This window comes from Lissotriton helveticus, chromosome 8 (genome assembly GCF_964261635.1).
Source record: "Lissotriton helveticus chromosome 8, aLisHel1.1, whole genome shotgun sequence".
NCBI classification, from domain to species: Eukaryota; Metazoa; Chordata; class Amphibia; order Caudata; family Salamandridae; genus Lissotriton; species Lissotriton helveticus.
The window spans coordinates 1,036,936,119-1,036,962,489 of record NC_136069.1 but is presented as its reverse complement, the minus strand read 5'-3'; the positions used below and the strand labels follow the sequence as shown (position 1 = coordinate 1,036,962,489).

Sequence of the window (26,371 nt, the reverse complement as noted above, 5' to 3'; positions counted from 1 at the left end):
CTATGAACACAAACTGTATCATTACGTTTCAAAGTGCAAGTGAGCAGTAAGGTGTCTCTGTATAATTTAAGAACCTACTATCTAAGGTTGTCCTAGTGCATAGAATATATACGCATTGAGTACCACTGTGCAAACAAGCTAAGAAAGTGCATCAGTGTTTTCATAATTCCTTTTGGATCAAATTACGATAGCAGCATAGGCACTAAATCGTTCAGGATGACTGCACTGTGCAAATAAGCAATGAAAGTGTCAGTATTTTCATAATTTCTATTGGGCCAGCGACCTTAAAACAACCACAATAATTCATGATTCATTAAGATAACCCTTAAACAGCTGTTACCAATAATTTTGCAGCAATAGCAAAAAACTTTGTCAATTGACATAGAAGTGGAATCGACTCACCCGATAGACATAAAATAAGGGCCTAAAGGACCGAAGTTACCCCAGTCTTAAGAAATAGGGGTTTTAAAAGTGTGCAGCAAATTTTAAGCAAATTAGGGCACGCACATACTATATGCAAAAGGGTTTCATGTGGCCACTCACACAGTCTACAATTAGTACTTGGCCTTTGCTGAATCCAGGTCGGCATACCCTTCTTAGTTAGGTTTATACCCAATATAATTTTTAGAAATGTATCTTTTATTAGGGCCGAGAAATAGGCATTCAGGTACAGCTGGATTTGCAGAGACTGATGTGAATTAATCACAAACCATGCATGAGTTTTTGCCGCTAAGGTTGTTTTATCCGCATTAAGGGAGTTGACTTGGATTTCTTTTTTTTAAATTTGTTTAAAGTTGGGCATTGTCAATTCGGTGTGCCCTATCTGCAGACCAAAACACCGAAGGCAAGTTGAAATGTAGGATTGCCAGGTGACAGTATAGGCAGAATAATTTTTTTCAAGCCAACAGATGTTCGCTAAGGAAACAGGGTCAGATGAAAACATAGAATAAATGCATTTCAAAAATGACCGTTGCAACACCATAGCAGGTATTTAGAGGCCAAACTCCAATCTTATTTCTGCTTGGCTAACTGATCTGGGGATCCCAAAAATTGTTTTATAAGTCTTAATTACTAATAGGTCTAATAGTTTACCAACTTTCCCCCTGGTGATAGGCAAGCCATTTGTAATAGTTGGCTGTAGCTTTGCTCTCATAACTTTAAGATGATCATGGGGCTCAGATGGAATTATAATATAAGGCCATACTATGTGGTTACACAAACCTCCCAATTTTTAAAGTACTTGTACCGTCTTAGGAGGGGCGGGTGTGTTGTGAGGAGATCGCTTTGAACCCATCACCACTGACAAATACCTGAAAGGGTTAATACCTGCCAGGAATCCCTTTGTTAATTCCTGGCATGCGCAAGTAAACTTGGTTGTCATGATATGTTTACGACCAAATGTATCATTTGTAAATAGGCCTGGCATTGGTTAAGATCAGTTGCAGCTGCTGCCAATGTGCAGTGGCGGGGCAGCAGGGCAGAAACAGTGGTGGTGGTGGAGGGGGGGGGGTTGAATTAAAAATATACAATTAAAAAAAAACTGATCCTGTGGCTGCCACGCTCTTTGGGGATCCTCCATTCTCCTGCTGCTCCCACACTCCCTGGGACAGACTCTTCAGACAATCCAAACGCTGCTCTCATATTATGAGAGCAGCTATAGGATTGGCCTGAGCAGGCTGGTTTGACACTCCACTTAGGCACAAGGAGTATGTGCTGTTTCTCCACCCAGCTGAGGTATACAGCCGGGTTAGAGAAACCTGAATGCGCATGTCTGTTTGGCCCGGTTTAAGATTGCCAGCCAAAAAGACATTCCCACTTAGAAGTGCGTACTGCACTCCATTCTTCCTCCCTCCCATGGCCCTACCCCTCCCTACACATGCTGGCTCAGCCAGCAGCTGAAAAATAAAATGGTAATGAAATATTGTTATATTTTTCAGCTGCTGGCTCTGAGCCTGTAGGGTGATGCTCCTCCGCCACTGCATAGGTGCCGCCGCTGGTTAAAATGTGTACTATGGTCATCAGTTGCCATCTTGGGAATCTATTGGAATGAAAATATAGGACCATATTATGTGGATACAGATCTGACAACTTTGAAACCACTTTCACTGTGTGAGGAGGCAGCAGGATCTTGAAGGGGCAGGTTAAGGAGACAAGCTTTCAGCCCATCCCCGCCGACTATCAAATGAGCCTTGGGGAGCCAGGAGGGAGTGTGGGGCATAGGGCCCAGCAATATTGGAGGTGACCTCCCACTCTCGCAAAAACAAATTTGAGAGACTTATGAGACTGCTACCGACATGAAATCATTGGACGTTGGCTGGGCATGGCCTCCAAACAATGAGCTGAAAACCTGCTCTATGCAGGGGTTTCCATCTCTGTGCACACCTTGCAAAGGTCTATCTTCGCTTTCTTTAAAACCCTGGGGCTCTAGGGAAAAAGAGGAAAGTAGTAGGCAAATATCTTGGACTGACTGATCGAAAGAGCATTGACCATCATCCCTGGATCCCAGAACCTGCTTGCGTGGCACGGACATTTCGTGTGACTTGGAGTGGCAAAAGATCAATTGTGCTCTAGTTCCCACTCGTGACAATCTGTCACATGCCGTCTGAGGGCATCCGCCTGATCATTCTGGCAGATCTTCCACAGCAACGTCTAGCCTGTGACAAATGACCCAGTTCCACAGAAACTGAGCTTCTTCTGAAAAGATCCTGGACCATGTTCCTCCTTGCTTGACTTTGTAGAACATGGAAATTGTGTTTTCTGTTCTGACTAGGACCAGCTGACCTGCTAATCTGGGAAGGACTGGCTTTCCTGCCAATCTGGGAAGGAACACTTGTAAACCCAGTCTTATGCAGCGGAGTTCCAATGCATTGATGTGGAGTGTATTCTCTGCATCTGACCACTCCTATTGTTGAAGGTGGGCTCCCCATCTGTCCATTGACACATCCATGGCGAATAAACAGTCTTTCTGTTATAGATAGGAAAGCAAGACCTGCAGTTAAGTTTTATGGATTACTTCACCAGATCTGAGCTGGTTTCAAGCGCCATGTGACGCAGTCCATATCTTTCCATGTGACTTGCACCTGCGTCCATTGGGAATCCAGCTCCTGCTTATCAGGTCTCAAATGAAGCCTGAAAAAATGAATGAGACCTATACATGAGGCCATCTTACCTATTAGGGTTTGTATTGCCTCACTTTGATTGCTTTTCAGAAGAGATTGATTCAAGCCTTTGTGGAAGCCCTTGATTTTTCTCAGGATGGCGATTTGACTAACCAGTTATCAAGGTATGGAAACACCTGGTGACCCTCACTCCTGAGAAAACCTGCAACTGGAGAAAGACATTTGGTGAATATATTTGGTGAGGATTTGAGCCCAGAAGGGAGCACCTGTAGCTGGTAAGTACATCCTGTGTTTTCGGTAATTGTTATGTGGAAGTACGCATTCCAACGGTTCAAGGAGGTCATAAAATCCCATTCCTGAATCATCAAGAGGATTTCCTGCAGAGTGAGCATCCAAAATGACTGCTTCTTTAGAAACATTTTCAACTCTCCAAGGTCCAGTATTAGACTCTATTGACCAGGTTTCTTCTTTATTAGGAAGAACCTAGAATGGAAACCTTGATTTCTTCGCGATCTGGGGACCATTTCTATGGCTTCCTTGGAAAGAAGCAGGAGAATTTCCATTTGAAGCTCCTTCAAATGAAGATGATGTTCCTTTCTTGATGGATAGACTGGGAGTCTCTGGATGAACTTCAACGTATGACCTGACTGGACAATTTGTAAAACCCCATTGTATTGAGATATATTATATATGCAGGAGCAAAAAAGGAAATTCCCCCCACGAACATCTGAGGACCAGACAGAAAAGAGGGGCTGAGCTGGGAGTCAAGCTCTCATCTGATTATCTCTGGTTCAAATTTGTGAGGAATCCTTTTCCTTTCTTCAAACCTTCCGTAAGTTTGCCTTTGGTTTCCAGTAATGGAATATCCTTGACCATATCCAGACTGTCTTTGAGGATAATAAGGGTGTTATGGTCCATACTGGTAAAAACCTGCTCTGGCATTTTGTGATCCCCGTGAGTCACGAAAAATAGAGGACCCAAATATGTGATACTGGAACAGTCCTAGCTGTATCTGTGTAGGTATTAAGGCCATGCAGAGCTTCATCAACATGTTACCAAAAAGAGTGAGCCCATCAAAAGGCATGTCCAGGATTTTAGCTTGGACATCAGTACGGAAGGCTGTAGAACTTAACCAGCCTTGCCTTCTGACAACTGGAAAAGAACAGTTTTTGAAACACTCATCACTGCATCAGTGTGGGAGCGCAGGTTTAATATACAGGCGAGGAGGCTGGATGAATTTACGAACAGGTAGAGTTACATTTTCAACAAGCTTAGGTTCAGGTAAAACAGATGTCCGGGCGTCACAAAAGTCCTCTTCAGGTGATTCTTCCTCTTTAAATATTGGGGTGGAGGGCGATGGTTCAGGCTCCTCGTCTTCGGAGTCGAAGGGGGTTCCCCGGAGGCTCATAAAAGAGGAAAGAGAAGGAGCCGTCAGAACACCAGTTTCCTAAATATCAAGTGGGGTAACCCGTCACCACACCTTGGATGTGTTCAGTATTAGGCACAATTAGAGCTTGGAATCAGTGCTATGGAAGGGAAGGGGCTAGTGAGGGGGGAAAGGGAAATCAAGTATGGATCCCACGTCGTCCAACTAAGAACTTTAAACCACAATAGACCCTAATAGAGGTAGACTCGGGTCATCTCATTATATTGAGCAAATGAAAATAATAACCAGATTCAGGGTTTTGTTACAGGTCGCACTTACAGCAATAGGCATCAGCATGACAAACAGTGCAATCTGCCACCTACATTACTCTCCTCCCGCAACCCTCAGTTACCTTCCCACCTCCCTCCAGTCCTCGTTGTACTCCCTCACTCACCGGCCCCTGCCGCAAACTCTTCAGAGAATGCGGCCGCTCTTCAGCGTCCTCCGGTGGAATCCATCACTCTTCACACCAGGACTCGTCTGTTTCTTCTCCCTCAATATCTCCTCTCCTGGGCTTCTCCGTGCTGGTCTCTCCGCAGGGTGTCTCCGTCTTTGCTGCTCCTCCCGACGTCTTCTCCCGCTCTCCAGCTTCGTGCAAGTGCCCGCCCTCTTCCTCGCACACCGCCAATTTCATTGGTCCTCCGCGATGACTTCCGGGGTTGCTGCCATCCTCTTCCGGGTCCTGACTCCCAGCTCTCTGTAGGGAGACGAAAAGACGGCATGGATGCGGATCGGGAGTTTCCTTGTGTTGGTCTTGAGCCTGATCACGGAGAATTCCCGCCCATGGGGCCGCATCGGTGAGTAGTTCCTCACAATCAGTAATGGAAGAAGAGGTTGATTTCCTTCCTTTATAATAGCTCTTGCTGTTTCATTCTTATCCTCAGGAATAAGATCCAGTGATGGAGCTTTGTCATGCCACATCTGGCGATCGTACCAACCTAGAATCGCCAGGGCATTTGCTGTCTTGAGGTTGATGCCATTGAAAAAATTCTCTGACCCAGATTGTCAATATGTTTGTTATTTTTGTCTGACAAATTAGACAATGGTGTTATTGGGGTCTTGGTCGTTCTCTGAGCTGCTGAACCAATGAATGAAACCGGCCTAGTATGACCAGTGAGGCAAGCCAGAGCTAAATATGGTGCTCTGTATTTCTTTTCCAGACAAGCTATTACCTCTGGAATGGTAGCCAGTGTCTTCTTCAATTTCAGAGCTTCTGACAAGACATAGTTAAGAATAGGTATGAATTTAATGGATTTCCAAGGTTGCTCTTTGAAGTCATATAGAAAACAAAACATAATTGATCTATAGAGGTCATCCACGAATGAATTTTAGAGATATCATCTGTAGCATGCTGTGGAATTGGCCCATCGCTTCCACTTGGGACAATAACATTTCTATCATCATCTTTCCTTCCATCACCCTCTGATGGCAGTTCACCTTCCTCTTCTTCTACATCTGAAGAGGTATAGCCATTAGAGCATCATCCATGTCCTCTCCGTGGACCGATACCCATGGTGTTGGAGGAGGTGGTGGTGGAGATGGCTGCTTAGCAGGTAAAACAGGCAAAGGCCCAGGTTGAGGAGGCAGGAGGGTGGGAGCAGCAGTTAACCCCATGTTAGGATTATTAGATGGTGGTGCAACAATAATTTTGTAAAAGTATCTATCATTTGCTGCAATGTAGATAAGAAGGCCGTTGGCATTTGGACTACATCTGGCTCTCTGTAATATCTAGGTGGTTTCTGACTTAAATCCATTCGAATACTTCCAGACCTGTACTCCAGCTTAAACACATATTCACTGTAGGACTCCTCATCCTCCATTGCATCCTCTTCAAAATCTGGGACATATCTCACATCCAATTGCATTGGCAGCAAGCTGGCAGTGAGACATAATCACTAGCCTCTTCTTTTTGATCTGAGTGCAATAATTGCAATGGATGCACATCCATCACCCTTAAAGGTGAAAAAACATCACTTCACATAATCTTCATTGATTGTGAGGACTCCAACGGTGATGCTGTCGATGATACTGTCATCGCCGTCAATGATATGGTCACTGACGTCGTTGGTATGGTCATCAACATTGACGGCATAGTCTTCATCGTCGATAGTAAGGTGATCTTGCCGTCGACGTTGATCACCTTCGACGGAATGGTCTTTGCCGTTGATGAAACAGTCAGTGGTGGCTTTGTCTTCGTAGTCAACTGTGCCTTCACAGACAGCGGCAAAGTTGTAGACGACGGAGTAGTAGTCTACGGTGAAGACATTGTCAACATCTTCGACGTCGACAATGATTTTGTCGTCGACAGTCTCAAAAAGATTTCTTCTGCGAATTTCTTCTTTTTCTTTGCCACAGTTGGGTCACAATAGCGTTTATACTCAGATTTGTCAGCAGATGAGGTAGCTGCAAGCCCTTTACCAAATAAATCATGCTCGGGAAACTAAACAAGTCTCCTTTTATGCACTGGCTTCATGAAGAGCTTAGTCGGGCACTTGTCACAGAATCTTCCACTGAAGAGGGGGCATCTCCTCTACAAGGAGTAACATTCTCTTTATTCATCAGAAATAATGCCAACCTCCTTTCTCTGTCCTTAAGAGTCTTAGTGAACATTAAAGAATGTTAACACGCAATAAATGAGAAAATAATGTCGAAAAAACACAGGAATATCTTTTTTCAAAAAGTACAAACTTTTTATATAGATAAAATTCAAGAGGATACAATCAAAGAAAATTAATATAGCAAAACACCATGAAAGAGGAATGGACAAATACAACCTACAGTTCATGAATGTATACATCTATTCCAAAATGAGTAGAGTAACATATCTAGAGACACAAATTACAGTTACTAATAAACAATAAATATTTGGGAAATAGAAGAGGGAGTCAGCGTTTCGGTCTGTTGTGGCGTTTGTCCGTCAGACCATCCTCAGGACGTTCAACCAATTTGCATATAACCGAGACCCTTTGTAACGGTCGGTAATGAAATGGGACCCAGATGAGTCTTGGTATGGAGACAAATTCAACAAGAGACTTCACTGTTTCAAAGTTCACTCTAGCGTTAAATCTCTTGATGCTTTATTTAATATGGAGCATCAGTCGATATGCAATTTGATGTTGAGGGTGCGTAGGATCTGCAGCGATACCAATTTGTTTAGAGAAAACCTAAAGATAACTAGGAAAATATTTGAGAACAGAGGCTATAAGCAAAAGGCATTAGATAATGCGGAAAGGAAAGCAATACAGAAATCCAGGGAATCCACATTACAAGAGCGTGGTACTGCTAATGCTAGCCAAAAGACTGGGTCTTCAATTAATTTTTTTCCAAAATATAACAAACATAGGGGTAGATTATAATGCCGGTGAATCCACATCCTCCGGGCCGGTGGAAGCCACCGCCGGCCCGGAGGTTGCGGATTCACCGCCGCGGCCAAATTATGATGTGCGTTGAAACATGCTTTTCCGCGGCGGCTTTTCCGCCGTAGAAAAGCATGTGGAACTTTGCTTCTGGGCGCCCCTTGTGGGCCCCCAGGGTGAAGGGGGGGTGGGGGTGCACCTATGGTACCCCCCTGCATTTACATGCACAAAGCGGCAGGCAAATCATGCATTTTTAACCTTGCGGTGGGTGCTGCTTCAAGCAGCACCCGCCGCAAGGTTAAAGATACGCGATGTGACCGCCAGGGTGGCGGTCACATCCTAATTGCAACGGAGGGACCGCTGCTGCCCCTGTGGACGGTCTCTCCACCTCGGGGTGGCGGACGGACGCAGGTCCGTCCGCCATCCTAATAGGCCTCATAGTCAGGATATCTATAAAATTCTCTAAAAACATTGGAAATTGCTGCAGGAAGTGCCAGGAGTAATGGGGGAAATGTCAACAAAACCATAAGTGACTTATCGAAGAGGAAGGACATTGAGAGATCTCTTGTGTCCCAGTTACGTGATCTCTAAAATGATAAGTAATACTTGGCTGCCACTTAAGTGAATGTTTTTTTTACATGTACAGATTGTAATGTATGCCAATTCGGCAAAAACAGACTCAAAGAATTTAGTTATAACACCTCTCGGGTCTATAAAATGTGACATATGATAACATGTAAAACCACTTTTGTTACATATGTAATTGGGTGGCACTGAAATAATATATATATGGGCAGCACAACCTTGGACACTTAAAACCAGAATTCAAGACCATATAAGGGCGATCCGGCATCAGGATACTAGATATCCCATGACTGCACTATGAGGGAGTGTCATGGAGGAAGACCAGAAGTTTGGTTCCATGGCATAGATCATATCCCTTTGAGAATGAGAGGGGGGACAGGGAGCTGTCCCTTTGCCAAAATGAGGCAGGTTGGATCTGCCGGTTACGATGTACCAAGATGGGACATAATACTGACGAGGAGTTACATTACTTTATGTGGTCTTTTATGTGGTTTTCTGGATATTTGTATGTTTTAAGGTAAATTGACATATTAGGGAGAACAACATTATCATCAGAAGCTGAAAATTGGGTAGGATGATTTAAAAAAGTAATGTGGCTAATTACCTATGTGTAATTTTAAAATAAAGGGTCTGAATATATTGTGGATAAAACTAACAAATGGTGCAGCAAGATTTAATGTGTTGATTTGCCCATGTAGATAAATGAAAATGCCATTATATAAAATTGTGAATGTAATAATTTGGTTATATGGTGGTGTCTATTGAGGGATTAAATATGGATTTTACATTTATCAATATAATGTGGACCCAATATGTAATTCTTAATGATACAAAATTGTACGTGATTCTACTAGAAATGAACATATGCCCAATGTAAAGGACTGAGTGCTACTGAACTTTCGATTGTCCTGTACCCTCTGGGGAAATTTGAACTCTTGGCTGTGGGAGTTGTTATACTCTTTCTCTGCTATCTGAGCCATATCTTAGAACGGAAATAATTATCCGCGATCTGCGCTGATATGTATGTCTGAGCTGATGCTCGTCTGCTACTTATTCCAATTGCATGTGCGGTTGGTTAAAGCCCATTACATTGTAGCCCAATATTTTTCCTTCAGGCCTCTAAGGATCAATAGGAGTTGGTGTTTTCCGTAATGGTTACCTACCCATCTTGTATTTCGTAATCTTTCCTTTGTGACTAAAAGGATAAACAGAAGTCTGTGTCTTCCTTATTTGTTACTTATCTATAAGTTATCTCGAAAGCTCTTTTTTGTGACCAAAAGGAAGCAATAATAATAGTTTGACAATTTACAATTGGGGTTTCTTAAATACATGATGGGAGTTTTGAACCCCTGGTCGTGGGAGTTGTGGTACTCTGTATTTGCCGATTGAGCTATGCCCAACCAGGGAGGAATGTGCCCTTGGTTTTTGGGAAGGCTTACAAGTGTGTATGTTGACAGGCGTTTTTTTCGACCATGACGGAACAAGCGGTAGTTAAAGTTCAATAAAATTGCACCCCATTATCTTTGTTATATGTGCATGGGGATTGATGGAATTTTGTGGGTTTTTTCTACTTTATGGAGCATTATTGGGTGCTTGAGGGTTAGCATGGGTATTTCTGTGCATTGAATGAAATCTAATTATCCCTCCCACTTTCATTGTAACATCCCCTTTTGAAATTGAAAGGATGTAATAGGAATTTTTGATTGGTCCCTAACCCGGGTATCTTGACACTTGGCTGTAACGGTTTACGTTGACGCCACCTGACGCAACCAGGTGTTTAAATAAGAGGTGCTAGGTCGGGCTTTTTTCGCTTGTATATTACAAAATTTGTTGGCTACGGAGCGGGAGTACGAGGCTTTTTGGCGAGTGTGCTCCCTATTTAGTTATGTATATATGAGGCGTGGGCCTTTTTTAAAGAATAATGGCGTTACTGTTTGCCTTTATAACACTGTGACGGGAGAATTGTTGATAGTGCAACCGTCTGAAGTCATTTCTGAAATGGGGTTTGTTTTAACCGCATTTGTTTGGAAAATAAAACATCGAGTGGATGGGATGTGGGGGCCCTTTTATAGTACAATGTCGGGCACAGCAATTTTATGTTTGAGTCTGGTGGAATCGGTCAGAGACAAGCTTTAATTTAAAAATTAATATATTGCATTTAGCGATAGTACCGTAAATGGCCTTGCGCTCTGGTATTGGATAATTATGAGGGTTTGAGAACAGAAGATGTTTTCAGAGAAACTAGGTATCCAAAAAATGGGAACATGTAATTTGTAACCATCTAAATATGCATTAGCCATGAATTTGGTTTGTGATTCTAGAAACAACTGGATATATACTATACAAGAAGTAAAATCAGATCAGACGTTTAAAGGTGTATATTTTTATAGCAGGCACATCAGCTGTTGTTATTTTTTGCATTTTGAGCTAGATTTTAACCTGATGCAGTTTGTTGAATGGGTAAGCGGGTGCTCGTTTTACTGGGTCGTGAGACCAGCGGGAAAGGCTGGGATTAAATTGGGGACATATCACCATAATAAAATCATTTGGAGTATTGAGCCATGATAGGTCCTAGGGAGGATATGGATATTTGTATCATCTCTCTCTCATTTTTTTTGACAGGGTTAGAATTATTATATTAGGGTGCATTCATAGTGTTGTTGATTTGACTATACCTTTCCTTTCTCCTTCTTGATATCTTGCAGGCACAATTAGACGTAAGTAGTCTCTGCCTGAAGTCACTTTAAACAAAAGAGCGGTGGAGCACAGTAGATGATTACGCTCGCATATTTGGGTCGGAATTAGGATACATCTATTTGTCTTGGTAGGTGCAATTTTGTTATAATATATGATAGGTATAGATTCCAATATAAGGATTTTATTCGATGAAATTGGATCGGTTGTAGTTAGGATATTTTAGCTGAGCACCTGGGAATGCCCTTTAAAATTCTCTGGTTTCTATCTTCTTTCCAAATGCTGAGATGCAATGCAGAACTCTCGAAATTTTGGTAAGCACTAAGTCCAACTATTGGATAATTATGTGATGTTGTGTTTTTTGCAATGTTCAAATAAGGAATACCGACAAGTACGAATAATTTTATCTGAAAATAGATATAAAGGTAATATAAGTGAGTGTTGCTAAATTCAATTCATAAATGCAAATATCTGTGAGGTTTTTAAGGAAAAAAGTGAGAGTATCTGAAATCTTTTGTAGATGATTTAGGCTCTCCTGTCTTTTATGTAATGATAATAACTGTCTATATGTAATTAATTATTTGCATAGTATTATGCATTTCATTACAATGTATTATATAAGTGTTTTTAACACCTTGGGTGCTCAAAAGATTCCTCTGCTGTGCTGGGCCATAATGGAAATGAGTGTGGTCATGACGAGCTCAGCTCGTCATGAGCACACGAGAGGTATACCTCATGACGAGCTGAGCTCGTCATGAGCATCGAAGGGGATAAATGTTGTTTTACAGCACTGATGAAGAACGAAACGCATTGGCTATTTGGTGTACAGTTGTCAACACTACAAAGAACAGTAAAGAATTTTGATTTTTCTCAACACTGGACGGACATTCGTATATCTATTGTTTCATGGACTCTTTTCATAAAGTGGTGCAACTTACAGTTGAAAAAGTGCAATTTGCAACTATATACATGAGCTAGAAAACCTCACTTCGAGTGTAAGGCTTAAAAGAAAGTTTGCTCGTTAATTTGATCTGTACGTAGCACAATCACTGGCGACTCCCCCATCTATTTCCCAAATATTTATTGTATATTAGTAACTGTACTTTGTATCTCTAGACATGTTACTCTAATCATTTTGGAATAGTTGTATACATTCATGAACTGTAGGTTGATTTGTCCATTCCTCTTTCATGGTGTTTTGCTATATAATGTTTCTTTGATTGTATCCTCTTGTATGTTATCTATATAAAAACATTGTACTTTTTGAAAAAAGATATTCCTGTGTTTTTTCAACATTTTTTTCTCATTTATTGAGTGCTAACATTCTTTAATCTGACATATGCTCTGATTGTTCAAAGGTTCAGAATCAATTTGGATTGAACCACTAAGTAATTTTGTGTATAGCACACTAAAGTAAGAATTTTGAAACAAAATCCCTTTCAGGCGCCTCTTAGGAATAAAATGAAACATTTTTGGGCTAACCCCACCTTTGCGGCATTTGACATCAGCTAGTCGACGAGGGATTTATGCTCAGTTGAGTCGAATGCTAAGGAAATGTCAAGGAATATGAACGCACACGCTTCATGTGTGTCCCTTGTGTGAAGCACTTTTCTGCAGTTTAAAATGGTTGCTTCTTTATTCCATTGAGGTTGAAATCCTGACTAAAAATCATACAACAAATTAATGGTTTCAAAAAGTGTGGATCGATGTGATGTGACTACCGTTTCAAGTCATTCTGATATGTAATGGAGGCCAAACATAAATAGGTTTGTAGCTGAACAAGACCTCAGGGTCAGCATTAGGTTTTTGAAGAACAGAGTTGATTTAATATTGTCAGGCTTTATGCTAATATTGGAAAAGTGGTGATGTAAACTTTGTTATCTGAGAAAGTTTTAGCTAAATATTTCAACAATAAACATAATGTTTGTTGAGGCTGGAAACAGGCAGACCAGGGAGAAAATCAAGTATTTAGTAGGGGTGGGTGGAACTCGTGACGTTACATAAAACCTCTGCAAGATTCTGTTTCTTTACTGCTGCTTGAGCAGATTTCCTACTCAAGCAGCAGCTTTCTCACAACGTACAGTCATGACTGCTTGCACCTTCTGCGCTGAGAAAATGTCGCTGGGTGCCATCCTAGTACCTGAAAATTGCACTAGGGGACACCAATTCCTGCTCGCCAACTTAGAGTTGGCGAGCTGCGCGTGAAAAAATCCTGCGGTGGTTGGTGGAGTTTTGCCGGAACTCCGTGTTACAAGACTAATGCGGAGTGGGCAAAACTCTGCGACATCCGCCGGCAGGGCGGAATTTATCATTTACCCATAGCATTTAGTTAAAGAAAGAGAACCTAATGCATGGCACTGTTTTTCAGAACGCCGCTGTAGAGCCTATTAATAAACAACATTTTAATTGGTTGGGACATACAAAGATTCTCTTTAGTAGTTGGCAGACATGCCAAAACTGCAACAATTCAGACAAATTGATAGTTTGCAAATAAATGCACGACCTGCCAACAAACCCAATGTATATTAGGAGTAGTAAGTAAAATAAAACAGACCAATAAAATCTTTTGTTTTGGCTTCTATTTCTCCCAGCATAGTCTCAGGATTGGCGTTGACTTTCTCGTTATCTGCGCAATAATTTTCTAAAAAGGTTTTATATTCTGGATCTACAAAGAAAAACATAAAATTAATTAGTACTAAAACTGTTATATAATGTATCCAAATATTTCAGGAAACTGCTGTAAGGGAATAAACAGTTAAAAGGTTCAAAGTCTTAGACATGGCCAAGACCACAAAATATACTCTGAAATTATTATTTAAAAAAAAAATAATCTTATTTGCATTTGTCTAGAACAATAACGACATTTGAACATTACACTGACCCATTTACAAGTTATCATTTCATCAGTATATGCCAATTTCAATGTTTCCTCATCCCACCCATTGTCACACCATCCCATCCACCTATGCCACAACTTCATTCATAATTCCTATTGCATACCAGCTGGACCTACATCTCCAAGTCCCACATGCCCAAGACCTTCTCAAACATCTTCTTGCAACCTCTACTCTTGTATGCCTCATGTTCTATGATTTTGCAGTGGTCCATCCCTTCCTTCCACTGCCTGAAAGAAGGGTAGTCTCACAGCCCCACTTCTGGGTAATATCCCGCTTGCCAACTAAACAACCTAGGTTCACCAGTAATTTTTGATATTTGGTGAGGTCCGAGGGTTGCCATATACCAGTAGGGCCAATCTAGATGTCACCTATGTAGTGTCCCCTACCACTCCCTCCAGGAATCTGGTAACACATTCCTAGAAGTAGCGTATGTGCTGGCAGTGTCACTGGGTGTGGATAAATGTGCCTTCTGTACCGCATTTCACGAGGCACAAGGCATCCCTCGCCTTCCCAATCTTACACAATAATGTCCTAGTGTAGTATTTTCTTTGTATAAGTTTCAGTTGGATTAGCCTAAAGCTGGCCTTGATTGCTCCCTCAGCAAGAAGCCTAGGGCATCTTGCCGATCCTCAACTTCCATTTCATCAATGTCCAGCTCACAGCAGTCTTTGAGGTGTGCAAGTGCCCCCTGGTTGTTTCATACCAGTGTGACATGCGCCAGGGAGATCAATTTACGTTTGATCAATCCATCTAACAGCCTACTCTCTAACAGAAACTCTTCCTGGGTCTCTTCATCCTTAGCAATGCTGTGTGTGAGTGCATGTCTTAACTGCCTATATTTTACCCATTGAGTGGGCAGCATCTGGTATTCTTTCTGCAGATATTCACAGCGAAGGACACCATTAGCTTCCCACACATCCCCCAATGTGGTTATTCATATTCTGCCCAAACCTTAAAAACCTTGCAATGTGGTCACCTACGGTATCCGTGTGCTTTTCCACAGTTGCGTCCTGGGAGTGAGCCTTGTTTCCCACTTCATTTCTCTGAGCAATTACCTCCAAACTACTAGAACCACACTTGTTGCCGGGCAAGTCCTGTTGTGTAGCCTGCCTCCATAAAAGACATGCATGCAACAGTTGCCATCGCCCATCTGTCCACCCTGATCGCCATGTCGTCTGTATCCATGTAGACCCAGTTATTTAGCACGCAAACCAGTGTGGCCTCGTAATATTTCCTAATGTTGGGAAGCGCAATACCACCATCAAATTTAGAGCATTGTAGGGTCTGCTTTCAATCCGAGCGCGCTCTTCGCCCATCCTCAATAAAAAGTTCTCCCGGGTAAAAAAGGCTCCCAGGAACGTATATCAGGTATTCTGCAAAACATACCGCCGCAGAGGTAGTGCAATCATTTTAAACATGCTATGCCCAATAAAGATGAAGGCAGCATGGACCAGTGTTTCACATCCTTCTTTACTTTTTAGATCAGCAGGTCAAGGTTCGCTTGCACGTATGACTCTGCATTTCTGGTAATCCAGATACCAAGATATTTTAACCCGTGGGGCTCTACTCGTAGGGGTAGTAGCAGCTGGGCGCATTGCTTCCAACCCTTCATTGGGAAAAGGTGAAATTTCTCTCAAATCCAGAGATTTACCCAAAGATACAGAATATTTCCCGAATCCGGGTCAAGGAGTCATCTGTGCGAGTCAGGTACATTAGTATGTCATCTGCATACAATGAGATTTGCTCTTCCAACCCCGAGCCTCCCATCGAACTCCAAATCCTGGCATCAACTCGTACCAGTGCTGCCAAAGGTTCGAACTCCAGGGCAAATGGCATTGGCGAGAGAAGGCAGCCCTGGCGCGTATCCTTGCCAATGGAAGACTCCTACGAAAGGAATCTGTTAACTCCTACATGTTGAACGTATAGTAATTTGATCCATTTAATGTAGTGTGGTCCAAACCCCATTCTCTTGAGGAGCAAAAACACAAATTGCAATTCCACTGAATCAAATGCTTTATTTGCACTAGAGATATGATAGCCCAGGGACTCTCTTCCACGCCTGGTTGTTTCCATATTATTTTGGAGGTGTTGTTAGTTTAATTTGGTTGAGTGATAAGGCATGAAGCCAGTCTGACCGCCCGTTCCATGTCCAATATTACCACGTGAAACCTGTTGGTCTTCCCCTTTGCAAGTATCTTTACATCTGCGTTTAGTAGCGATAACGGCCTGTATGGGTCACACTTATGCCTAGGTCGTCTGGCCTTGGGCAGGAGGACATATGTCGCCATACCATGGTCAGTTGATAAATATCACGCTCAAAGCCTCCCGAAACATCAGCAACAGTGGCTTGGTCACTCCTCTAGCCATTCTGCAGAAAAAATATGCAGGCAGTCCATTGGGGCCAGGGGCTTTCTCAGTCTGCAGTTGAGCAAGTACAGCAGTAATCTCAGATTCAGTGAGGTCGGACTCCAGAGACTCACGCTGTTCCCTATTCAAAGCTCGCACTGGGCGGTCTCGTAAACAGTCCATAATCTCCTTAACCGATGCCTCTATCCTCAGCTCATAGAAGGCGGCCATGTAGTGTGCTAAATTTATATTTGTAAAGAACAAGAGCAACACATATGTCCCTGTGAACTCAGTATTTAAGTATTAGCTTCCAACAGGTATTCACATGGAAGTAAATTATAGGAACAATCTTCTTTTTGTCACAGAAAGTTTCCATGTGGAAATATATCGAGGAAAAAGGTTAAAAAATAAAACAGTATTCATCTGTTACAAAGTTTAGGAGTTTCTTAACAATTCTGTAGTCTGATCCAAGTTTTCAGAGCACCTAGTTCAGCCGAAATTAGTTATTTATTATTTTGTTATTGCACAAAATATCAGTATATATATTACCTACTGGCGGTCGCCAGTAGGTATATATAGTTAGGATTTTTTTGAATAGGGATTTCTGAAAATTCTATGTTGAATAACTTTGGCGTTGATGGACGGAATTGGCTGAAATTTTCAGGAAAATGGCACATTTTGTTTCTGAGCGTCCCCTAAAAAGTTTGGGGGGGGGTTCGGCAAGCGGGGGCTGAGAAAAAAGGGGGGTCCCAAAACGTGTTTTTAACATTGAGTTTTCCATAGGGTGGTTGGACTCACTTTTAACTCGAACGGCTGAATGGATTTCCACAAAACTTGGCAAAATTGTAGAGACTGTTTGCCCGATGTGCCTTTGCTAGGTCTCAAGATATGTACTCCAGTGGATTTTGAGAAATTAACGTTCAAAAAAATATATATATCTGTGACAGCGTCCCGGTTAGCGCCCCGGTTCGCGTACCAGACGCGTAACGGAACTTCGCGAGGAGAAGCGGATTGGCTCTCCGGTGACTGTCAACATTCTAAACAGTCCGGAGCGGCCGCCATCTTGTCTCTCGGTAGGATCGAGAGACAAGAGGTGGAAATAAACGAAGGGGGAAATGAATGAAAGGGGGCAAGGTAGACCCCTCCTGACCCCCTAGGATTGATGTGGGGGCTATTAACTCCTTCCACGCTCATGACGAGCTGGGCTCGTCATGCAGTAGCCTCCTGCTACACTGATGACGAGCCCAGCTCGTCATGAATGTATTGGATTTAGGATACCCCCAGCGCAGCAGGGGAAATGCCTTAGCATCCAAGGAGTTAAAGGGCCCCGCGGGGCAAAAAAATAAAATACATTTTTTTTTCGATTTTTCGCGGTGGAAGCGCTACCCGGTACGCGAACCGGGTAGCTCACCGGTGGCGTAACGGGAGTCCGCCATCTTGTGTTTCGGACGAATTTAGTCACAAGATGGAGGATAAACAATGTTGGGAATGGGTATAAGGGGGCACGGGAGAAATATCCTGACCCCCTAGGTTTTCTGAGGGTGGCTGAGGAGGCCCATATATATAAAAAAAATTCAAATTTTCGCACGGTTAGCGCCCGGTCCGCGCACCGGGTAGCGTTCCGGAAAGCGTAACAAGGGGAAAACCAAGGGAAATAGTAAAATAATATTTTAGAGTGCTTTGAGGTAGGGAAGCTCTGAATAGAGCTGTTGTGTTGTGTGGGTGATGTAAGTATCAACATGTAGGTACCAATGAAGAGTCTAAAATTCAATGTACACCGTCTCCTCTGTAGATATTTTGTATGTTCTAATATGGGTTATTTAAATGTAAATGTGTGGAAAAGTACTTCATGCTTTAAAGCAATTGTATTTTTGAACTGATTGTTCTTTCCTCTTAGTCCTCCTCTTTGTTTTTTTTCCCCACACTCTTCTTCAGCATGATAGTTGATAAATTCGTTCCCGCAAAAAATTTAAATACATAAAAAATTATATTAAATACATATAAAATATATTTTTCCTTTAAAAGAAGAATACATTTTACAGCTTTTGATATTTGCTATTAAAAAACCATTGAAATTCACTGAAAAAACCATAGGTTATAGACCATATATAGTTAGGAATTAGCCTTTACAAAACCTCATTTTACTCACACAAAACCATTGAAATGCGCATATATAGTTAGTTGCACTAACTATATATCGCGCACCCGCAATCCACTGCTGATCATGTCACATATTACATCATTCATGACATGGTCAGTGACATCACTGATGACATCACTGATGACATCTCAAATGACATCACTGATGACAACATCCAGTGACTGTATGTGTCTGTAAAGTTAAAATATGTCTAACATATTGAAGAATGAGTGGATGTATAAGTGTCTGGATGAAGGATTTAGTAGGTGCATGACTGACTGTATGAGTGAGTGATTAAAAGTGTCTCACTGAGTGCATGGGTTAGTGACTAAACTGTCTTAATTTGTGCATCATTATGTCTGTTGTTCTGTAAACTGCTGCATGTGTTGATCAGTAGCTATATGAGTAACTATATGGGTTATTGATTGGTTGCCCAAGTATTTTTATGGGAGACTGAGTGAGTGTGTGGGTGGCTGGGAGGTGTATGACTCTGTGCATAGATGTGTGAGCAGTTGATTCACTAGATGTATGGGTTCAAAAGTGCATGTGGAAACAGCTGTATGGGCGGTTGACTGTGTGCATGAGTGTATTGGTGAGTGAATGGATATCTCAGTGCTACATGTCAAAGTAAGTACATATGTAAAACACAGTACATGTGAGAGTTGACATATATAAATAACTGTGCATAAGAGCCAGTGAATGTGTGAGTGGCTGTATGGATCATTGTGAACTTGTATCAGGGATTGTATAAGAGAGTAAATATGTGTTAGTATATGTTTGAATAAGTAAAGTGTGTATAACTGTATAGTTGAGGAAATGGAGGTGTGATTGATTATTTGCATGACTGACTAGGTGTGTGAGTAAATCCATGGATGAGTGACAGTCTGTGAGTGTCTGTTTACACTGAGTGTATTTAAGGTTATATTAGAGTCTGAAGAGGTTCATCGTATTATCACATGAATGATGTCAACAGTGATGTGATCAGTAATGTCAAATGAGATGTCATCAGTGATGTGATCAGTAATGTCAGATGAGATGTCATCAGTGATGTCATCAGTGATGTCATTTGAGATGTCATCAGTGATGTCATTTGAGATGTCATCAGTGATGTCATTTGAGATGTCATCAGTGATGTCAATGACCATGTCATGAATGATGTAATATGTGACATGATCAGCAGTGGATTGCGGGTGCGCGATATATAGTTAGTGCAACTAACTATATATGCGAATTTCAATGGTTTTGTGTGAGTAAAATAAGGTTTTGTAAATGCTAATTCCTAACTATATATGGTCTATAACCTATGGTTTTTTCAGTGAATGTATATATATATATATGTGACATCATCAGCAGTGGATTGCGGGTGTGCGATATATAGTTAGTGCAACTAACTATATATGGAATTTCAATGGTTTTGTGTGAGTAAAATAAGGTTTTGTAAATGCTAATTCCTAACTATATATGGTCTATAACCTATGGTTTTTTCAGTGAATATATATATATATATATATATATATATATATATATATATATATATATATATATATGTATATATATATATATATATATATATATATATATATATATATATATATATATATATATATTCACTGAAAAAAACATAGGTTATAGACCATATATAGTTAGGAATTAGCATTTAAAAAACCTTATTTTACTCACACAAAACCATTGAAATTCCATATATAGTTAGTTGCACTAACTATATATCGCACACCCGCAATCCACTGCTGATGATGTCACATATTACATCATTCATGACATGGTCAGTGACATCACTGATGACATCTCAAATGACATCACTGATGACATCACTGATGACAACATCCAGTGACTGTATGTTTCTGTAAAGTTAAAATGTGTCTTACATATTGAAGAATGAGTGGAAGTATAAGTGTCTGGACAAAGGATTTAGTAGGTGCATGACTGAATGTATGAGAGAGTGATTAAATGTGTCTCACTGAGTGCATGGGTTAGTGACTAAAGTGTCTTAATTTGTGCATCATTATGTCTGTTGTTCTGTAAACTGCTACATGTGTTGATCAGTAGCTATATGATTAACTATATGGGTTACTGATTGATTGTCCAAGTATTTGTATGGGAGACTGAGTGTGTGTGTGGCTGGCTGGGAGGTGTGTGACTCTGTGCAGATCAATGTGTACTTATATCAATGATTGTATAACAAGGTAAGTATGTGTTAGTATATGTTTGAAAATGTAAGGTGCTCTATGTTTAACTGTATAGACAAGAAAATGGAAGTGTGATTGATTCTTTACAGGACTGACTAGGTGTGTGAGTAACTCCATGGATGAGTGGCAGAGTGTGAGTGTCTGTATAGGTGTATGAGTGCATATGATAGTGTTGTAAAGATGAGTGATTGTATGTATGAATGATTGTATGGGTGAATGAGTGAATGTGTGTGTAGACGTAGGAATCAGTGAGTACATATGTAGTAACTAGTATTGGTGTGTCAATGGTTTCAAAAATTATACTCTGTATTTAACACTGGGTGAAACAGAGGTTATATTAAAATGTGAGGAGATGCATTGTATTGTCACATGAATGATATCATCAGTGATGTGGTCATTGATGTCAAATGAGATGTCATCAGTGATGTCATCAGTGATGTCATTTGAGATGTCATCAGTGATGTCATCAGTGATGTCACTGACCATGTCATGAATGATGTAATATGTGACATCATCAGCAGTGGATTGCGGGTGTGCGATATATAGTTAGTGCAACTAACTATATATGGAATTTCAATGGTTTTGTGTGAGTAAAATAAGGTTTTTTAAATGCTAATTCCTAACTATATATGGTCTATAACCTATGGTTTTTTCAGTGAATTTTCAAGGTTTTGTAAATGCTAATTCCTAACTATATATGGTCTATAACCTATGGTTTTTTCAGTGAATTTCAATGGTTTTTTAATAGCAAATATCATAAGCTGTCGAATGTCAAGTACGTGGTAAGTGAAAACATTTTCGTGTTTATGCACACTGATCTGCTTTGAATGGTGCCCCCCCCCTCATTTCTATTAGGAGTACTCTCTCTTTGCACATAGTGAAGGGTAGTTAACGCAGGCCTTTGCCCCCGTTGTAATACGTCGTGCCTGCTTCTCTCTCCATTTGATTGATTGTTATCCAAGTATTTACTGTTTTAGAATTGGTTCTCTTTGGTTCATTCTCTATTTACAAACAAACACAGAGTCGCAATACTCTGTTTAGTCTTTGCAGATAACGAAAAATCGTGTAAAAAAAAAAGAAAAGGAATCGAGCAAAATCAGTAGGCCACTAATGGGATCTCTTTTTGACCTCGCTAAAATAGAAACATTAGGAACAACCCCTCATGACAAATACAAAACTAGTGAAATGAACTGAACTCCACACAATGATGGCTGCAAAACAGCTCGGCTCCGCCACCCACCCCGCCCAAAATAACGATAAAGAGCGGCTGCCATGATTGGTTGCGGAATGGCCACGACGGAGCTACGAAATGGTGCTGCTCTCATGCTAACCCCAGCTTCAGTCTGAAACATCCAGAAACACTGTAGACTACCAATTCGATCAGTTCCGGTAGCGCCCCAATGTAACCCGGTAGAGAAGAACTAGCCCTCCCCTCTTTGACTAATGGTTCTTGTTGCCTGTCCCTTCTGTTGTCATTTAACTGAACTATTTAGCCTGCTGAAAGGGGTTGTGTTCCGACCGCTGGTTGGTGGAGACATTTTGACTATATTCTGGACCTGCGTTGTCGCGTAATGCGTCATATGACGCGCCGCGTTAGCGCATCCGGAAGTCATCCGGGGCGCGCAGCGCGTAACGTAAGCATAACAAGTCATGTGACTTGTTAATAAAACTTTTCATTGGTTCATTTTACTTTTCTTATTCTAATGATGAAAGGCTTGGTCATATGACCTAAAAATTACGCTTTTTATTACTTCCGAACATTATTTTTTCTTAAATATATGTTATAATGTTCCAGGCTAATGTACTTTCCCGGAAAATTTACAACTGTCCTGCAAGTAAAATATATTCTTTTTTCGAGAAAAAGACCGTTTCTTCGTCCCATGACGGAGCCGTTGAGCAAAAGAGGGTCGACCTGCTGTCTTAGTCGCCGATACGCCTGAATATGAGATTCTTATCGATCACTTTATGTTGCAGGAATAGAAAACACAACAGCCCTTGACCATTTATCTTTACTGCGTTCCTTCGTATTATACCTTTTACCCTTCATGTAATTGGTCTGCTTTATTTCACTTGCCTTTTAATGATTCTAAAACAGTGACTATTATTAAAAACTTTACCAATGTATATACTACTACCATGTTTTCTTTTAAAAACCTTTATTGTGAAAATTTCATTATACAAATACGAGCCTATAACCACGTGGGCCGGCCACGGAGCAAACTGTAATCGTATATGATGAGTAGACATTTACACTGTAGAGGAACGTAACGGGCGGGCCATTAGGTTGCAAGAACTAAGGTGTCTAACAGTTACGGAATCGGTGGACGTACATTTTATAATTAAAATACGACAGGGCCAGTTACAATAAAATTATCTAGATATACATTTGCGGGCAAGTACCATGGGTGACGTTAATTCGAACTTTCAATAGTACAGTAATCAATAACACATCAGAACTTAATATCAATAGGGATGTCGAAATATTCAATCAATTCTCGTCCCCGCCCGCCATGTGCTTCAAAACTGCATACGTATCTCGTGATTTCAAGGTTCTGCAACCAGTACACAACAAGGAGTTACGAGTCCCATTTATTCCGGCGCCATTTTGGGCGAGGACGGGCAGGTCCAGGATATAGTCAAAATGTCTCTACCAACCATCGACTATGATGATGTTCATATGCTGTATTTATTAGAGTAACACTCATCTGTCCACATGAAATTAATTTGCCACAATCTAAACATGTCATTTTAATCTTTCCAAAGTTCTTCTAAATATTTGGGACCGTTTCCCTTGCCTCTGATGCTGTCAGTGCCACTTCTTTGATGAATGTACTAGCAGGTCAGGGGTTCTCCTCCAAATCTCTCTTTTATGCAGCACTATAATTAATTGGTGCCACCTCTCCATATGACGATGCATGGTATAGTTACCATAACTATATTTTTTTTCGGTTCCTCTGGAGAGTTCATCGTGGCAGATGAAGCGTGTAACGTACCGGGCATTTACCTTTTTTTGCATGTACAGGAAAGGAAAAAAAAATCGAGCGTCCGAGTTCTAAGGTGTCCCAGGGCCATTTTAGTGGACCAGGCCCAAATCCAAAGAACAGGCCGCCATTTTGAGAGTCCTGTTGCAGCCGCCTGTCGCTGTAGCATCAAGAGCAGCCGAAACTCAGCTGAATGGCAACTGAAACGGTAAAGGGGCGCCCCGCTACAGCAGACGAGCCTCCACCTAGGAAGGCCCGTTCACGCCGCCTCCCCCCCCCCTTCGGGCACCCCACGCCGTTATTCGGAGCAGTATTGTAGGATGGCCACACCAGTGCGGCAACTTGCTAGACATCACCTCGGTGGTAACCGAATCTCAACGCCTTGTGGTGTCTTCTATTCAGAAAACATTGTTATGCTGCCTTCGACCTATTCGCCGCAAGTGCGCACGCAACTCAGCTGCATAGCTTGCTAGACACCACCTCGGTGCTAACCGAATCTCAGCGCCTTGTGGTCTCTTCTATTCCAAAAAAATTGTTGCGCTGCCTTTGGCCCCATTCGCACATCGGTCCGCTACTGACGCCATCTCACAGGCTAATGGGGCGCCACACGCCGAGTTTCAGCATTGTAGGATGACCACACCAGTACAGCAACTTGCTAGACATCACCTCGGTGCCATCCGGATCTCGGCGCCCCACTGCAGATGAAGTGCCTCTCAACTATGAAACCACCACGGTGACATCCGGATCTTGGCGCGTTGTGCTGCCTTCGGCCTATTCGCACATCGGTCCGCTACTGACGCCATCTCACAGACTAATGGGGCGCCCCACGCCGAGTTTCAGCATTGTAGGATGACCACACCAGTACAGCAACTTGCTAGACATCACCTCGGTGCCATCCGGATCTCGGCGCCCCACTGCAGATGAAGTGCCTCTCAACTATGAAACCACCACGGTGACATCCGGATCTTGGCGCCTTGTGCTGGTTCCGGCCTATTCACACATCGGTCCGCTACTGACGCCATCTCACAGGCTAATGGGGCGCCCCACGCCGAGTTTCAGCATTGTAGGATGACCACACCAGTACAGCAACTTGCTAGACATCACCTCGGTGCCATCCGGATCTTGGCATCTCAACGCCTAGTGGTATCTTCCATACAGAAAATATTGTTGCGCTGCCTTTGGCCCCATTCGCACATCGGTCCGCAACTGACACCATCTCACAGGCCAACAGGGCGCCCCACTCCGACTTTTACCATTGTAGGATGGCCACACCAGTACAGCAACTTCCTAGACATCACCTCGGTGCCATCCGGATCTTGGCATCTCAGCGCCTTGTGGTGTCACTCAGAAAATATTGTTGCGCTGCCTTTGGCCCCATTCGCACATCAGTCCGGTACTGACACCATCTCACAGGCCAACAGGGCGCCCCACGCCGACTTTTACCATTGTAGGATGGCCACACCAGTGCCACAACTTGCTAGACACCACCTCGGTGCCATCCGGATCTTGGCATCTCAGCGCCTTGTGGTGTCTTCTATTCCGAAAATATTGTTGCGCTGCCTTTGGCCCCATTCGCACATCGGTCCGCTACTGACGCCATCTCACAGGCCAACGGGGCGCCCCACGCCGACTTTCAACATTGTAGGATGGCCACACCAGTGCGGCAACTTACTAGACACCACCTTGGTGCCATCCGGATCTTGGCACGTTGTGCTGCCTTCGGCCTATTCGCACATCGGTCCGCTACTGACGCAAACTCACAGGCCAACGGGGCGCCCCACGCCGACTTTCAGCATTGTAGGATGGCCACACCAGTGCTGCAACTTGCTGGACACCACCTCGGTGCCATCCGGATCTTGGCGCGTTGTGTTGCCTTCGGCCTATTCGCACATCGGTCCGCTACTGACGCCGCCTCACGTGCCAACGTATTTTCTCCGCATTTTATACCCTATGCCGCATAACAGGTCATGTGACTTGTTTATAAAACTTTTCATTGGTTCATTTTACTTTTGGTTTCCTAATGATGGAAGGCTTGATCATATGACCTAAAAACAACACTTTTCATTGGATGAAAACTTTTTTTTTTCCCAAACGATGAAAGCCCCACCTTGTTTCTGGATGTTTCAGACTGAAGCTGGCGTCAGCATGAGAGCACCACCATCTCGTAGCTCCGTCGTGGTCATTCCGCGAGCAATCATGGCAGCCGCTCCCCACCAGAAGCCTACAGGAGTCGGGGGCCCCCAAAACTTTTGATGAATCCTCAAGGCGGAGGGGACGCTTTCGAGAATGGGGTCCAAGACCTAGCAGACAAGCGTCCGATTTCCAAGGTGTCCCAGGGCCATTTCAGTGGACCAGGCCCAAAAAGGAAACAGCCTGCCGCCATTTTGAGAGTCCTGTGACAGCCGCCTATCGCTGCACCGCAAGAGTGGGCGCAACTCAGCTGAATTGCGGCTTTTGACACAGTGGACCAAAAACGGACGGAATGGCAACTGAAACGGTAAAGGGGCGCCCCACTACAACAGATGAGACTCCACCTGGAGAGGCCCGTTCACGCCGCCTCCCCCGGGGCGCCCCACGCCGTTATTCGGAGCAGCATTGTAGGATACCAAAACCAGTGCGG

General features: G+C 42.5%; 1 protein-coding gene across 7 annotated transcripts in view; it reads right to left on the bottom strand.

Annotated features, from left to right (window-relative positions):
• Positions 1 to 26,371, bottom strand: part of UPF3A (UPF3A regulator of nonsense mediated mRNA decay) — a 726,694-nt gene that overhangs the window by 422,132 nt on the left and 278,191 nt on the right. For all 7 annotated transcript variants that reach the window (XM_078657881.1, XM_078657879.1, XM_078657878.1 and 4 more), the window contains one exon: positions 13,735 to 13,845. In XM_078657881.1, coding sequence (XP_078514007.1) covers positions 13,735 to 13,845 — 111 coding nt within the window. The remainder of the gene's footprint in view (positions 1 to 13,734; positions 13,846 to 26,371) is intronic.